Source organism: Galeopterus variegatus, unplaced genomic scaffold (genome assembly GCF_000696425.1).
Source record: "Galeopterus variegatus unplaced genomic scaffold, G_variegatus-3.0.2 Scaffold97, whole genome shotgun sequence".
Lineage (NCBI taxonomy): Eukaryota > Metazoa > Chordata > Mammalia > Dermoptera > Cynocephalidae > Galeopterus > Galeopterus variegatus.
This window is the reverse complement of record NW_007726208.1, coordinates 345742-360460: the sequence shown is the minus strand read 5'-3', so window position 1 is coordinate 360460 and position 14719 is coordinate 345742. Positions and strand designations below refer to the sequence as shown.

The following is a 14719-nucleotide window of genomic DNA, read 5'->3' as shown; positions in this document are numbered from 1 at the left end:
TTCGTTTACTTTTCAGTATGGAGTGAGAGCTTGGAGAGCAAGTGGAGCCTCCTTGACATACCGACCCATCTCTCCACAATTTCCCATCATCTCCAGACGCCCCAGGGAGAAACAGCTCCATAGAGCAGTTGCAATACACAAGCCTCAGCCCTTTCATGATGTCACGAAGCGCCGGGACTCGCCCACCCCTGGCGTTTCCACTTACAGCCCCTCCGGGGGCGGGGCGTGCGCAGGGCTGACGTCACTACCGAGCGCCGGGCGCGTTCCGTTGGCGGCGGATTCAAACGTTGGAACCGGCGTCTTGGGGCCTGAGGAAGCGTCCGAACGGTCTCGCAGCCCCAGTGGCTGTGAGCTTGTGTGCAGTGCGGGGAAGGTCTGGGAAGCTGGGGCGTGAGGGGGACGATGGCGCTCTCCAGCACGGTCTCTCGGAGGAGGCAGGGAAAGCGGAAGGCTCCCCGCGGCTTTCTAAAGCGCGTCTTCAAGCGACAGAAGCCTCACCTCCGCCTGGAGAAAAGTGGCGACTTACTGGTGAGATTTCCGTCCCTTCCCGGGCTGGGAGTGGGGCAGGGGGAGGTAATGGAAATGACAACCAGCTGTTGTTTCTCTGGCCCCGTCAGTCTATAGTTCTTTCAGGCCCATTTTTAAGGCATTTCCAGCAATAACTAGGTGGGTTTGCCCCGGCCTGGCCTATTTCTGCCGCCTACTTGTACTGGAGCCCGCAGAAATGTCGATATCTGTACCTTTTTAAAGGGAAGCTATTAGCCATATCAATTTAAGGGAAAAACTAACGTAAAGTTCCCGCTTATAGTTTTAAAATATCGCTCTTCAGGAGCACAGTCTGGCACTGAGATTAGTGTGGTGGTGAAGGGTATGAAAGATACACTCCTTTAAAATTGATTTTGGCATGCAGGCTGGGTCGTTTCCATTGTAAAAGGCATTGTCGACCTGCCTTTTAAGCGTCTCCCTTTTTGCCTTCTTCCTCTTTTTTACGTTATTAACCAAACACACTGCCCTGTTTCCTCGACATTAGGCTGCTTGCTAACGAACCCTGATCTGAAAGTTTGTCTATAAATAGAATGCTCTCAATTGTGAATTCATCTTTCTAGACAAATAATAGAACACCTACTCATTCAGTTTTTAAGCCAGACCACTAAAGCCTGTTTTTCTAACTCTTAATGCCTGAAAGCATAAAGCTCTCCTAATTAGTAGCCCCAACCAAACCACTGTATAACAATAATTTGTCTTGAAATAACTTCAGCGTTTGTGTGTTGAATGCCTGAGAACGCATATTCCTCTAGCAGAATGAACACTGTTTATCTAGGTTTAAACCATAGAAGCCACCTCCTGTGACTTGTCACAAGAGTTCTTTGAGCGTAGGAGCCATTATCAACGGACACCTACTTTTTTAGGAGATCAGGTAAATGTGGATAACAAGGGTATACTGCATGGATGGTCTTGGGAATGCATCATTGCAGCTGCTTAAACTAAACTGGGTTTTCTACCTCCTCTTTTCTCTGTAGCCTCTCTGCAATTTCTACTGCCTCCCCATCTATTGCCTCCTTTCAGAGTTTCTCTTTTTGCTAAACTACTATAGAATTGTCTCCACTTTTCCCTTATTTGGTCTCAGAAGCCAAAACACATATTTTCCCCTTGGAAAAGTACTACTTTTACTATCACTGCCCTCTTTGTTCTTTTCCTAGACACTGTAAGGAAAGGCAATATATGCTGTTTGGACCCCTACCCATGGTGGTGACATGAGTGAGCCACCTCATTAAAGTGAAATTCACTTGAAAAACGTTTTTAGGTAGTTTATTCTGGAATTTTCACTGGGGCTTCTAGATGGAGGGGGAGGAAATGTGCCTGATCAAGGATATCCAGGAGACTACCAGCTGGTGCAGATAGTTTGGCAGAAATTTCTCATGTAGTCAGCTTCCTCCCACATACATCCCTTTCTGCACCAAAGTAACCCATGGACAGGTGGTGTCCATGGTGGGGTTGGATCCAGGTGGGATGAAAAAGAAAAGGGGAATTGAAATTCCAAGAAGTTGCAGTGGAGGAGAAAAAGGAGTTCTTTTGGCCATCAGCTATTCCCAAGTAGTATGCTTGTCTACTTTGGCTTTCATTAAATAGTTCTTCTTCTTTGTCTTGTATGTGCTATGCATCACGCTGGTTACTTTGCTTATGATTTTCTGCTTGCCATTCACACTTCATAATCTTACCCAAGAGGTGTCTCACATCATCCGCGAAGTTTTCTACAATTAAGGCAGTCTGTTTTGGTCTCTTCTTTTCTTCTGGACTTGGACAGCAGTAGAAGTGTACATCATGCAGTTTAGCAATTGGGATTCTAACACTGTTCTTTAGGAGTTTCTTATGTTGATGTTTTCTCCCAGTGTGGTATGTAACCTCTTGAGGGTAAGGAACCATATGTCTTTTCTATTTCCCATTGTCTTTAACACAAAACTAATCTACTTTTGTGTTGCCTTTTGTGCATGATATTTCTTCTGCTTGAAGATGTCTTCATTGTCCTTCTTGGCAAATTATAATTCTTTCAAAATCCACTTCAGATGTCACTTGCAGTGAAGCCTTTCTTAGTCACCAAATAAAGGATCAATCTTATCTTCCTCTCTATCATCTGTTGTCACACATTTGTCTTTAGTTTCTTTACGGGTTTGATTTTCCCACTAGTCTGGGAACTTGAAATGTGAACTTTTTGTATTCCTAGTGTTAGCGTAATACCTTGAACATTCTGAGGCATTTCTTGCATTTTACTCAAAATTTTTTGGTATTATTTTGTAGTTCTTCTGAACTGGCTTTGTGGATTTTTTGTTTGGTTTTTTAATGCCTCGTTTGTGTAACACCAGGGCCAGTACTTGCGAGAGATTTAACATCTGTTAAATTTAAATAAATTGTTCAGTTTTCTTGTGATTCAGTTAGCTCTTATATTTATCACAAAGGAATGCTGTGCAAATATCTAGGTGCATATGGTTTATGTGAAATTCAAAAGTTCTAAGACAAAGGGAGGAGGAAGTCAGGTTGGCTCAGTTTATCTGTCAGTTGAGATGGTCAGGTAATGGATATTTCTTTGTAAATTATTTTTTTGATTTACCTTTCAAGCAAGCTGATTTATTTCCTTCTGGGTGGGTCCCATGATTATTCAGGCAATCACATGGCGAGGATGTCAAGAGATAGAGCTAAACTAAATTCTTAATAGGATAGCTTATCTTTTTCAAGTGTAAATGCCTAGCTAAATATCTTGAAAGTAGTTTCTGTTCTGACCATTTTAATTTAAGCCTTAGTGCATTTGAGTGGCACCACTCAATTAACTATTTTATGACATGGTGATATAGAGATATAGGTTGTTTAAAAATGTCTCTGACATCTAAAAAGAGAATACTGGTTTGTCTCAGTGTCCATGGCTCATTCCCATGAAGAGGAAAAAAGGACATACCATGTAGATTAATAGCATGAGCCAAGTCTCAAAACAGTGTGGTTTAATTGAGTTCGATTTAAAAAAAAAAATTTTTTTTTTTTTTTTTGCCTTGTTTGGGCAGGTATGAGGGATCTGTAGTTCATGCAGTAATAATTGCCTACTATGTATTGGGCAATGCGCTAAGGGTCACTAAGCATACAATGTTGAGAAAGGTAGACATAGTTCTTACAGTACACTGAGGAAGACAGTTAAGTGAAAAATGGCAGCATAATGTAGTATGTATGGTGACAGGAAGTTCATGGTGCTGTGGATCCATATAACCTTTCATACTGGGGGAAGTTGAGCTTTTCAGGGAAGTCTACAAACTGGTAGGATGCCTGGAAGCAAGGTTGTGTTTGAATTCTGAAAGCAGTTCAGATGTCCTAATGTAGAACTAGAAGCTGAGAAAGGTGAGAGATGAAACTGGAAAGGCCTAGTCAAGTGGGATTTAGTGTTAAAGAATTTGAAATTTTTCCTGAGTGTCTGGAAGCTATTTATCTTTAGAAGTAGAAAATGTAGATTAACAGAATTGTGTCATGTTATGGAATATTTTTGCTACCAAAGGAAATGAGATATCGGAAATTTTAAAAAATGGACATTTATCTCAGAGTTCTTGTGAGAATTAAAAAAAGGCAGTGCATCAAAAATATACCATAAGAATAGCCTTCCATAGATTCTTCATCTTACTAAATATAAATTCCCAAACCCTTCCCTATTTCTCCTCATATCACTAGAATACTCTTAAACATCTATTTAAGAATTCATTAAAGATTTCTGTGTAATATAAAGTATTTAAAACACCATGTTATCTGGTTATTTAACATTTAGTGAATCATGGTGGGAGTATTTGTGTGCAGTACACAAGATAGTAAATATTGAGTATCGTGTATGAATTGTTCTTCTAACAGCAAAGATTGTGTACTATGATGTAAATAACAAAGGAAATTAAAAGCACCGTCTAATTGGATCTAAGTTGGTAGTGCCCTCAGGCACCTGGCAGAAGTAAAGAATGGGAAATATGTGAGCAACAGTATAAATAATGGTGTACTACATATGATCCTAGAAGGAGGGTTAAGATAGGACTTCAGCTCACTTTACATTCTCTCTTTCTTGGACTATGTGTACCTTAACTATTTTCAAGGTATGTGCATAAAGATTGAATAGCTTTTTATTTTATTTTTTTTGGTTTGGACAGTGATTCTGAGTAAAATATTTGGCAAAATGTTATTGTGCATATTCAGATAGTGATATTATATATACGATATATTATCTGATGATGTGTAAGAGTGTTTCTCTTATATGTAGAGCTTGTTTCTGTAAGAATATGCAAGAAACTGGCAACCATGGTTGACTGTGGGTGATCTGGGAGAGGGACTTATTTTTGACAATCCATTCTTTTATAGACTTTTGCTTTATATTTTTATTTTGAAATAATTATAGACTCACAAGAAGGTGCAAGTAGAGTTCCTGTGTATCCTTTACCCAGCTTCCCACAATGCTATCATCTTACACAACTATAGTCCTAGATAGGCTTTTGCTTTTTGTGCTGTTTGCTTATATTATCTGTTTCAACTAATTTTTTAAAAAAGAGGCTTAAAGATTATTAATAGTAGATATGATTATTTTATGATAGTTGTTAGATGACAAGTAACTTGACCATTGTACATACATTTTTCTATTCAGCACTCTTTAAAAACTTCAGTTTTTAACCTTGTTTTGAATAGATGTTTCAAGTTAAAAACTCTGGCTAAAAAAATCTTCCTAGAACTGAGATTGTAGAATAAGAGATAGCCTAAAATATAGTTATTGACTTAAAATTTTCTGGAAATTTTAAATTATATTATAAATTTAAATTTATTTGGAATCAGTAGCAGGAATATTTGTTACTTTATAGAGTCCTAGGAAAGCTTTGATACATAGTGATTGTTTATAACAATGAAATTGTCTATGGCCTTTGGTCTATGGTACATAGCCTTGTTTCATGTATTGCAATGACTAAGTTTATTTTTATGGAATCTAAGAGGTACTTATATTAAACTGAATTCTGTATAACTTTAAATAGAAGAGTTAGTTAACTTAGTCATGGTAGTAAATAATACAACAATAAATTGTGCATTCTTTAATTTTTAAAAGTCATTATTTTAAAGCATCAATGTTTGAGTTTAAAAATACATTTGGGAAGATCTGGCCCGGTGGCGCACTCGGTAGACTGCGGCGCTTGGGAGCGCGGTGGCACTCCCGCCGAGGGTTCGGATCCCATATAGAGACCGGTCTGCTCACTGGTTGAGCACGGTGCGGGCACGACACCGAGGGTTGCGATCCCGTTACCAGTCACGAAAAAAGACAAAAAAAAAAAAAGGAAAAAAAAAAATACATTTGGGAAGCCTGCAGGCTCCCAAGCTGGGATGAGGTGGGGCTGAGGGCCTCAGCCATGCCTCCCACCCCGCTCTGCAACCAGGCTAGCAAAGGACCCGGCTGTGAGCCAGCCCTGCCCCTCCCAGTTCCACCTTTGTCTCCTCCCCCTCCCCCCCACTGCTCCACAACAACATCTTTGAATGTAAATAATAATAATAATAAATAAATTTTTAAAAAATCCATTTGAGCTTTCTCTTTTAAGGTCCATCTGAGCTGTTTACTGTTTGTTCATCGATTAGCAGAAGAGTCCAGGACAAATGCTTGTGAGAATAAGTGTGGAGTCATTAACAAGGAACATGTACTGGCTGCAGCAAAGGTAAAATTTAGACTTCTCCCCTATATGTATATTGTGGCTTTCTTATGGTAAGACTAATGGCCACTGCTTTGTTACCATTTAGGGGAAAATGAATGTTTGACTGCTAATATGTAGACTCAGAAGGTTTGTCATCTTGAAATTTATAAACCTTATTTTCTTCTTGATAATTTTAAATCATTCTATTTATCTAATTATTGGATTTTCTAACTTTGTTTTGAGATTTGAGTGAATTATGAGTGAAATCTCTTATATAAGCAGAGAAGATTGCTTTTTACTAGTATTTCTATATAATGTAAGAATATGATGCCTAGGGTAGAGTTTTCCAAATATGTCTCTGAAAGAGAACATTATTTCCAAAAGATGTTAATAGATGTTCCACCTGAAAAGCTTATGTGGTCAGATGAGTATAGATAACCAAACATATTATACCTCCTTTATTAGACGTAGTGTTACTGTTTATATGTAGAGCTTCTTTGTATAACAATATGTAGGAAACTGGCAACCATGGTTGACTAGGAATGATGGGGGAGAGAGACTTATTTTTTTTTTTCCCTTTTTGTCTTTTTTCGTGACTGGTAACAGGATCACAACCCTCGGTGTCGCGCCCATACCGCGACCGGCAACGGGATCGCAACCTTCGGTGTCGCGTCCGCACTGCGCTCAACCAGTGAGCTGACCGGTCTCTATATGGGATCCGAACCCTCGGGGGGAGTGCTGCACTCTACCGAGCGTGCCACCAGACCGGCCCCCCCTCAATTTCTAACTAAGTTCATATTGAGTGATCACACAGTTCATTGAACAGAACTTGATACTGCGACTGACCTTTTCTATCTGTCTTTCTAACTAGGTGGAGGATAGGACTTGATGTGGCATCTCACTTTAGTGGGAGTGCCACTATGGTGAAATTGCCCATGTCAGAACGAACGCTTACCCAACTGGGCCCGGAATATCCTTTTATATTACTGCCATAACATTTTTGCATTTGTTGATTCATTATGTTTTATAGCATACTTAAGCCTTTTTATTATGCTTGTGTCCTAAATTCCATCTTTCTATGCTCCTCAGCATTCAGGCTTATAAAAATGAACAGTTTCATCACCATCTTTTTAGAAATAAAATAATGATTACTTTTTTCTTCTTATATATTTTTATTGCAAAAATTTGGAAAAAAATTAAAATAGAAAGAAGAAAAAATAATTTATATATGAAACAACATTTTTTTGGAGGAAAAAGAAACTTTGTTCTTGACCAAAAAAAAGTAAATGCTCTTCATAGAAATTTCAGATAATACTGGTAATCAAAAAGAAGTACATAAAAATAATCTCCAACATAAATGTACAGATACCCACTGTCACATTACTGCATTTTTTGGTTCTTCTGGGGGGGGGGCTGTTTAGCCATATGGCTTAATTTCATGATTGGAATAATATAAGAAATATATTTTGTTTTTCTTTTATCCCATTTAATGCTTAGATATAAGCATTTCTTCATTTTTTAAATGGGCTTCTAGATCACACTTTTTACTAGTTGTACTATAGTCAAATAGATGGAAATAATGTATTTATAGAACCATTTCTTAAGTGACAGAGGCTTAGGTTATTTTTCTATTTTATTATAATACTGTAGTGAACATTCATGTAGTTCGAGCTCTTTCACCTGCCCGTAATCCTGCCAACTGGGCCAATTGTCGAGCTAAGGCTGCGTCTGGAGCTCACAGACCCCCTCAAGCCCATTTACAGACTGGGTCACAAACGCTTCACATGCCAGGCTGGTTCACCAGACCTCTTACGTGCAGGAATATAAGCTAGGTAACGAGCAAACAGGTCCCTGGAAGCTGTAGGTTGGAGAGCATGGCTAGGCGCACGGAAGCCTGAGGCAGACGCCAGTCAGCTTGTGGCACCGCACTTGAGCACTAACTCCATCCACACACACACACACACACACACACACACACACACAACTTGCCCACAAAGAATGTGCCGCTCCACCCCCAACCATCCATAAGGTGAGGGGGCCTGATTAAATTATTCTATTTTCCTAACAATGTACATAAATATTTATTTCTCTGATTTTTTTAGGCCAAATTTCTTGAAGTGGTGAAACAGGTCCCTGTAAGAGTTTCTGTACAGACTTTTTCCTTGTGCCTATACATAGCCTCCCTTAACTTAAGGATTAAAAGCAAAAAAGTTGTCCGCTTCTCTTTCCCCTGCTTTCCTAATTGACCCTAAGAACAAAGCATTCCACTTAGAAACTAGGGCTGAGTTCTCCCTGCCTTTCACAGAGCCTGTTTCCTTTCTGCTTTCCATGCTTGCTTAATCCACCTTTGTGAACAAAGTCTTCTAATCATTAATCTATAACCTATACCCTTGGTCAAAGCATGAACATTTGTTAAGAGTCAGACGCTTTACGTTCCACTAATAAATGACTAAAATTGGTGTTTTTCAGTTTCTTCCAGGCCAGAATCAGAAACTCAGCAGACCACCAGTCACAGATTCCATGGCTTCAAAGACCCTGTCCATCATGAGCCCTGACATCTGATTCAACACAACTGTGGATCCTGAGACCACCCTCCCCCCACCGCCTGCCCCCTTGCTGCTTCCCCACATGCACCCACATTCCTTCTTTCCCCTTGAAAGCCCCAAACTCTGGTCAGTTGGGGAGGCAGCTCAAGGCTTGTCCTACCTACTCCTGGCTGATGTCAACCGTAATAAAAAAGGCACCTTTCTGGCTGTTTTTGTTAATGTGAATGTTTGATATTTTTCTTTTATGTGCCGAGCAACTGAACTCAGCATTAACTAATGCTGTTCTGCAACGGTGGTATGGTTTAAAAAAGAGAATTTTAGCTCTTAATATATTTTTGAATATATTATCAGATTGTCTTCCAAAATGTTTATACTTACCCACAGCTCACCCACAGCTTCTGTTTATTCTTACTCTCTGCAACACTATTATAAGTCTTTTTAACACATGATGTTGATTGGTAAATAATGATGTATTTTTATTTTCATTTGCATTTTGTGATTACAAATGAAACTAATATCTTTCCATGTCTTCATCCTGTTGTATAACTTCTGCGAATTGCCAGTTATTTACTTACATTTCATATTGAACATGCTCATCTTTCACAGTGATTTTTAAAGTTTTGTTTGTTTGTTTTTTACATGTTAAGGGTATTAACCCTTTGTCATATGCATTGTAAATATTTTCCCTTCTTGTCTAGTTTACATGTTTTTAGCAGTAGACTGGTGTGGTGGTAGTAACCTCCTTATCAGGGAAATTAGACAAAGTCAGAAGATTGGTCTGGGAGGAACTGATTGAGCTGGGGTTATGAATGGTGGTCTTCAGAATGGATTAGAATGAGGGTGATCACCCTTTTGTAAAATGAAATTATAATTTTGGTATAGCCTTTACTATTTTTAACTTTCAAAACAACCTTTAAACTGCTATCACTATTCTCAAATCACTCAAATCACTACTGCAGTAGCAAAGGCAGGATTATAAAACAGGCTTGTCCAACACCAGTCTATTCTTAATGACTATACCACAATAGCTGTAAAGGTTACAGAAGTGTTTTTTCACCCCTATTGTATTCGTCCATTTCTGTTGCTTATAATGAAATACACAGAACTGGGTATCTTATAAAGAAATTTATTGCTTACAGTTTCAGAGGCTGGAAGTTCAAAGTCCAGGGAGCACACCTGGTGAGGGCTTTCTTTCATGGTGATTTCAGGGATGGCAGAGAGAGTAGAGACAGAGGTAGCTCTTCAGGTACTCTCCTCAGAACCACACCCATGACCACCATCATTAATCCATACACTTTGGTATGGTCCTACAATCCAATCACTTCTTCCCAAGGCCCCACCTCTTAATTACCATAATATTTCCCACCCTCTTAACAGTTACAGTGGGGGCCAAGTTTCTTATTTTTTTTTTATTATTTTTATTTTGTCAATATACAATGTAGTTGATTATTATGTCCCATCACCGAAACCTCCCTCCCTCCTCCCTCTACCCCCTCCCACCCAAGTGTGTCCCCTCCATTTGCTTGTTGTAAGAACTTCAAAAAAAAAATAATAATAATTGTGGGGGCCAAGTTTCTAATACATAAAACTTGGAGGACACAATTCAAGCTTCAGTGAGTTTTGGAGAAACAATTCAATCCACAACACCTATGCTTTTTCAATGTGTTTTTAAATGCCTTCCTAATATTCCATAGAGTGGATGTTCCGTAAACTCACCACGATTGAGTTTATTTCTCAACTGCATAAATGAGGACGCAAAGGGACAAAAAAGATAAATATCTTGTCCAAGATTATCCAGCCAGTAAAACTAATGTAGGAAATAGGAGAAGGTGGAGAATAATTAGATCTTTCAGCCTTTTTATTTTAGATTTCTTCCTTTGCTTTTCATGCCTAAAAATTCCTTTTTTGCCTAGAGATGAAAAAGATATTCAATTATGGTTTCTCCTTACTGTTTCTGGTCCTTGTTTGTATACTTTAACTCAGGACAATCTGTAATATATTTTGGTGAGAGAAACGGATTAAAGGTTTTTTCCAAAGGGAAGAACTTAATGAAATGATTAAAAAGTTTATCTGGAAGAATAAATAGATGATAATAGTTAAGCAATATCTGAAAAGAACACTTGGAATGGGTAACTTTTACCACCAGAAATTTAAAATGATAACTATTCAATAATCAAATCGGTATGCACTGTTTTAAGGGGAGAAAAAGAACGATTCTTTTCAGTATAAAGGAACAATTAAAATGATGTGAAAATCTGCTTTTCTCAAAGATCACAGTAGTTTATTGGTACTTGATTTGATGTTTTTCGGATAAAGATAATATCAAAATAACAGTTGAAAGTTTGCTGCAGTCTTTATTTTGAATATCAATTTTAATATACAGTTCTCCCAAGGTTAAGAGTGTAGGATATCGAAGTTTTGTTTCAGGACTCACTGATTGGCAGTAGATATATTCCAAGTCCTCTTTGTTAGGTATGATTTGTCTTTTCTCCATAAAAGTGAAAAACAATAAGGAAAAATACTTTAGAAATTCTTGTTTGGAGAACATCTGAATAATACTCAATTTTTCTTTGTCAGACTTTGGTTGCTCAAAACTTCTCTGTTCATGAACACCACCTCTATGATAATGCAGTTAAGTGGATAGATGAAAGTTGTTACACTGATTTTACTCACTGCTTACTGCTAGTTCACTGGCTGATTTGTAATGGTGTTACAAAATAATAATTTAAGAAAGACTAACACCCAAAATAAAAATCCAAGCCTAAATGTCTCATAACAAGGCTGGCCCTTCATGAATTGTGAGGGTGAAATAATCCTTTTAACATGGTGCAATTGTGATCACTATAAACAGGTGTCATTGCAGACCTTGGCTGTAGAGGCACTTGTGCTGATGAGCACACACTAAATGGGCTGTGTTTACATGGGTGAGGCACTTTCTTCATGCTTCACCCCTGCCTCCTTGCAATGTGCATCTGAAGGCAGGATGCTGTCTTCCTTCTTGATCCAACCATCTTTCCACTTTTGAACTGCAATAGGTCTGGGTTATCATGATTTCTATCTTCAGATTTGAATAAGCAGGAACTTTTTCCCAGAATTAGGAGAATATCAAAAGAGGCCTCCAGGTGGAAAGCATTTGGCCTTGACATCATGTAGAAAAGAAAAAGGAGAACAATAATCCTAGAATTGAAGTGCTCTTAAAATACTCCTCAAGGATCTTTTCTCAACCTTCTACTATTCAATCAAAAACCTATAAGCATATATGTGGTTTCTAGGATGAGAAACTTAATACTAGAGATGGAAAACTATAGTCTGACTATGAGCTCCAGTGGGTAGGGGGCTTATTTGCTAAACCTTTTTTCCTAAATGACATTTACAGAAGTAGGGAAAATGGAACATCCCCTTTAGGCAGGCATTTAAAAACACTGAAGGAACATAGGAATGAAAAAAACATTCTAAGAAAAACAAGTTTGCGTCTGGTTGGTTAGCTCACTCATAACTTACATGGTTAGAGTGTGGTGCTGGGTGCCAATAACACCAACATCAAGGGTTCAGATCCCCATGCCAGAAAAAAAAAAAAAAAGCTAGTTTGGCAAAATACCAACTTTCCTATAGCAATCAATCAATTCTATTTTCCTATTTCTATTTGCCCCATATTCTTAAATAACATCTGATTTTTAAACTCTCCTAGGGATAATCTGGATTAAGCAGGTTTCATTGTCTCTGTTGAAAACTGAATATTATTTAAATGGAGAATCATGCCTTATTTGTAGTACTCAAATGGTTTAAGTTAAGGCATTTTTTTCCTCCTGGATGATGGGTATTAATATAAGAAAGTCTGTCACTCTGGTGTTCAAAGTTTATAGAGAAACTCAAACTTTCAAGTGCTAGTTCATGAAAGACATCTGTTTATTTTTCATCTTTGCATTTTCTATGGTACTTTTTAGCATACAGTTTTACCCATATCATTTTTTTTTTTTGTCTTTTTCCGTGTCCGGCAATGGATCGCAACCCTCAGTGTCGCCCCCGTACCGGACCGGGACCGGCAACGGGATCGCAACCCTCGGTGTTGCTCCTGCGCCTCGCTCAGCCAGTGAGCGGGAACCAGTCTGTATGTGGGATCCGAACCCTCGGCGGGAGCTCTGCCGCGCTTCCCAAGTGGCGCACTATCGCAGTGCGCCACCGGGCCGGCCCCCCCATATCATTTTTAAATAGTAAAAATATAAACACTTATTGAGCTAAGGAGTCTAGCAAGGGTAAATATTTAATTTTGAGACTAGGAGGCTAAAAAATAATCATGTTACAAACCTTAATGATTATTTTTTCCTTACTTTGGCAATTGCCCATATCTCAGTTGAAGCATATACATTTACTTCTTAGCCCTATATTAAAGAAGATTATAGAAAAATCCCTCACCCCCCTCAAATGTCTTCATATTCTCTTCCACTAAGCATGTATACAGCCTTTATAGAAAGTCCATATTTCTTTTTACCTTATAATATATGTCCTTCTGCAATGTGAGAAGAAAACCTTAAGATTATAGGCTCACCTAAGAAAAATGATTTATTATTTCAGCAAATATTTCTGATGCATAACTTACTTTGATGTACTTCCCTGGCTACCAGTCTCTGTTGTATAGTATAAATGAGTATTTTCTAATCACTTTTCAGGTGGAATAACAAAACGTATGTACCTACAATACTTTCCCTAAGGCAAAGTCTGTGGTTGTCTCTGTATGCCACAGTAGGCGAGTTTTCTGTAAAGGCATGTGCATTTGTCAGGATTTTTGCCAAAGTTAGTTTCTACACGTCTTTCAGCATTTGTCATGCCTAATGAAAGCTTGTATATACACAAGTGGATGTGTCAGGACCATTTGGCAATTATTTTATTAAAAATGTTGCTGTACCACTTTTCAAAAAAAGAGTAAGGCATAAATAATTAATGCATATCTCTTTCCAGTCACAATAAAGAGATATCTTAAACTATTTTAAAATCAAGGTAAATAAGTAAATTAATAAATAATAGGACAGGTGAGAGAGAGAATTTTCAGATGAGAAAGGCTCGGGGTGCTTATTTATTTTATTTGGACAAGAATTAAATGTGGTATTTTCCTTATGCAGTCATCCAACAATGAATATTTAGGTTGGTTCCAACTCTTGGCTATTGTAAATAGAGCTGCAATATACATGGGAGTACAGGTATCCCTTCAACATGATGATTTCCATTCCTTCGAGTACATACTCAGCAAAGGGATTGCTGGATTGATGGCAGTTCCATCTGTAGATGTTTGAGGAACCTCCGTATCATTTTCCATAATGACTGCACCAATCTACAGTCCCACCAATAGTGTAGGAGGGTCTCCCTTTCTCTGCATCTTTGTCAGAACTTGTTATTCTCTTTTTGATAATTACCAGTCTAACTGTGGTGAGATGATATCTCAATGTGGTTTTGATTTTCATTTCTGTAATGATTAGTGATGTTGGGCATTTTTTCATGTGTCTGCTGGCCATTTGTATAGCTTCCCTTGAGAAATGCCTATTCAGCTCCTTTGCCCATTTTTTAGTTGGGTTATTTGTTTTTTTTACTGTTAATTTGTTTTAAGTTCCTTGTATATTCTGGATATCAGTCCTGTGTTGGATGCATAGTTCTCAAGCATTTTCTTCCACTCTGTAGGTTGTCATTTTGTTCTGTTGTTTCTTTGCTGTGCAGAAGCTTTTTAGTTTGATATAATTTCACTTGTTTATTTTTCTTTTTGTTGCCTGTGCTTTTGGGGTCCTGTTCATAAAGTCTTTGCTCAGTCCTACTTTCTGAAGTGTTTTCCCTATGTTTTCTTTTAGGAGTTTTATAGTTTCCAGAGGTATAGTTAAGTCTTTAACCCATTTTGACTTGATTTTGGTCTGTGGAGAGAGGTACAGGTCTAGTTTTATTCTTCTACATATGGATATCCAGTTTTCCCAGCACTACTTATTGAAGAGGCAGTTTTTCCCCAATGTATGTTCT

The 14719-nt window shown here is 38.2% G+C and overlaps 1 protein-coding gene across 1 annotated transcript; it reads left to right on the top strand.

The window, feature by feature from the left end:
- The first annotated feature begins 384 nt into the window (after positions 1–384).
- On the top strand, positions 385–8738 carry CENPW (centromere protein W). The gene is made up of 3 exons (XM_008583403.1): positions 385–528; positions 6087–6200; positions 8646–8738. Exons 1-3 carry the CDS (start codon positions 403–405, stop codon positions 8736–8738), a joined length of 333 nt encoding a protein of 110 aa, XP_008581625.1. The 5' UTR covers positions 385–402.
- Positions 8739–14719: the final 5981 nt, after the last annotated feature.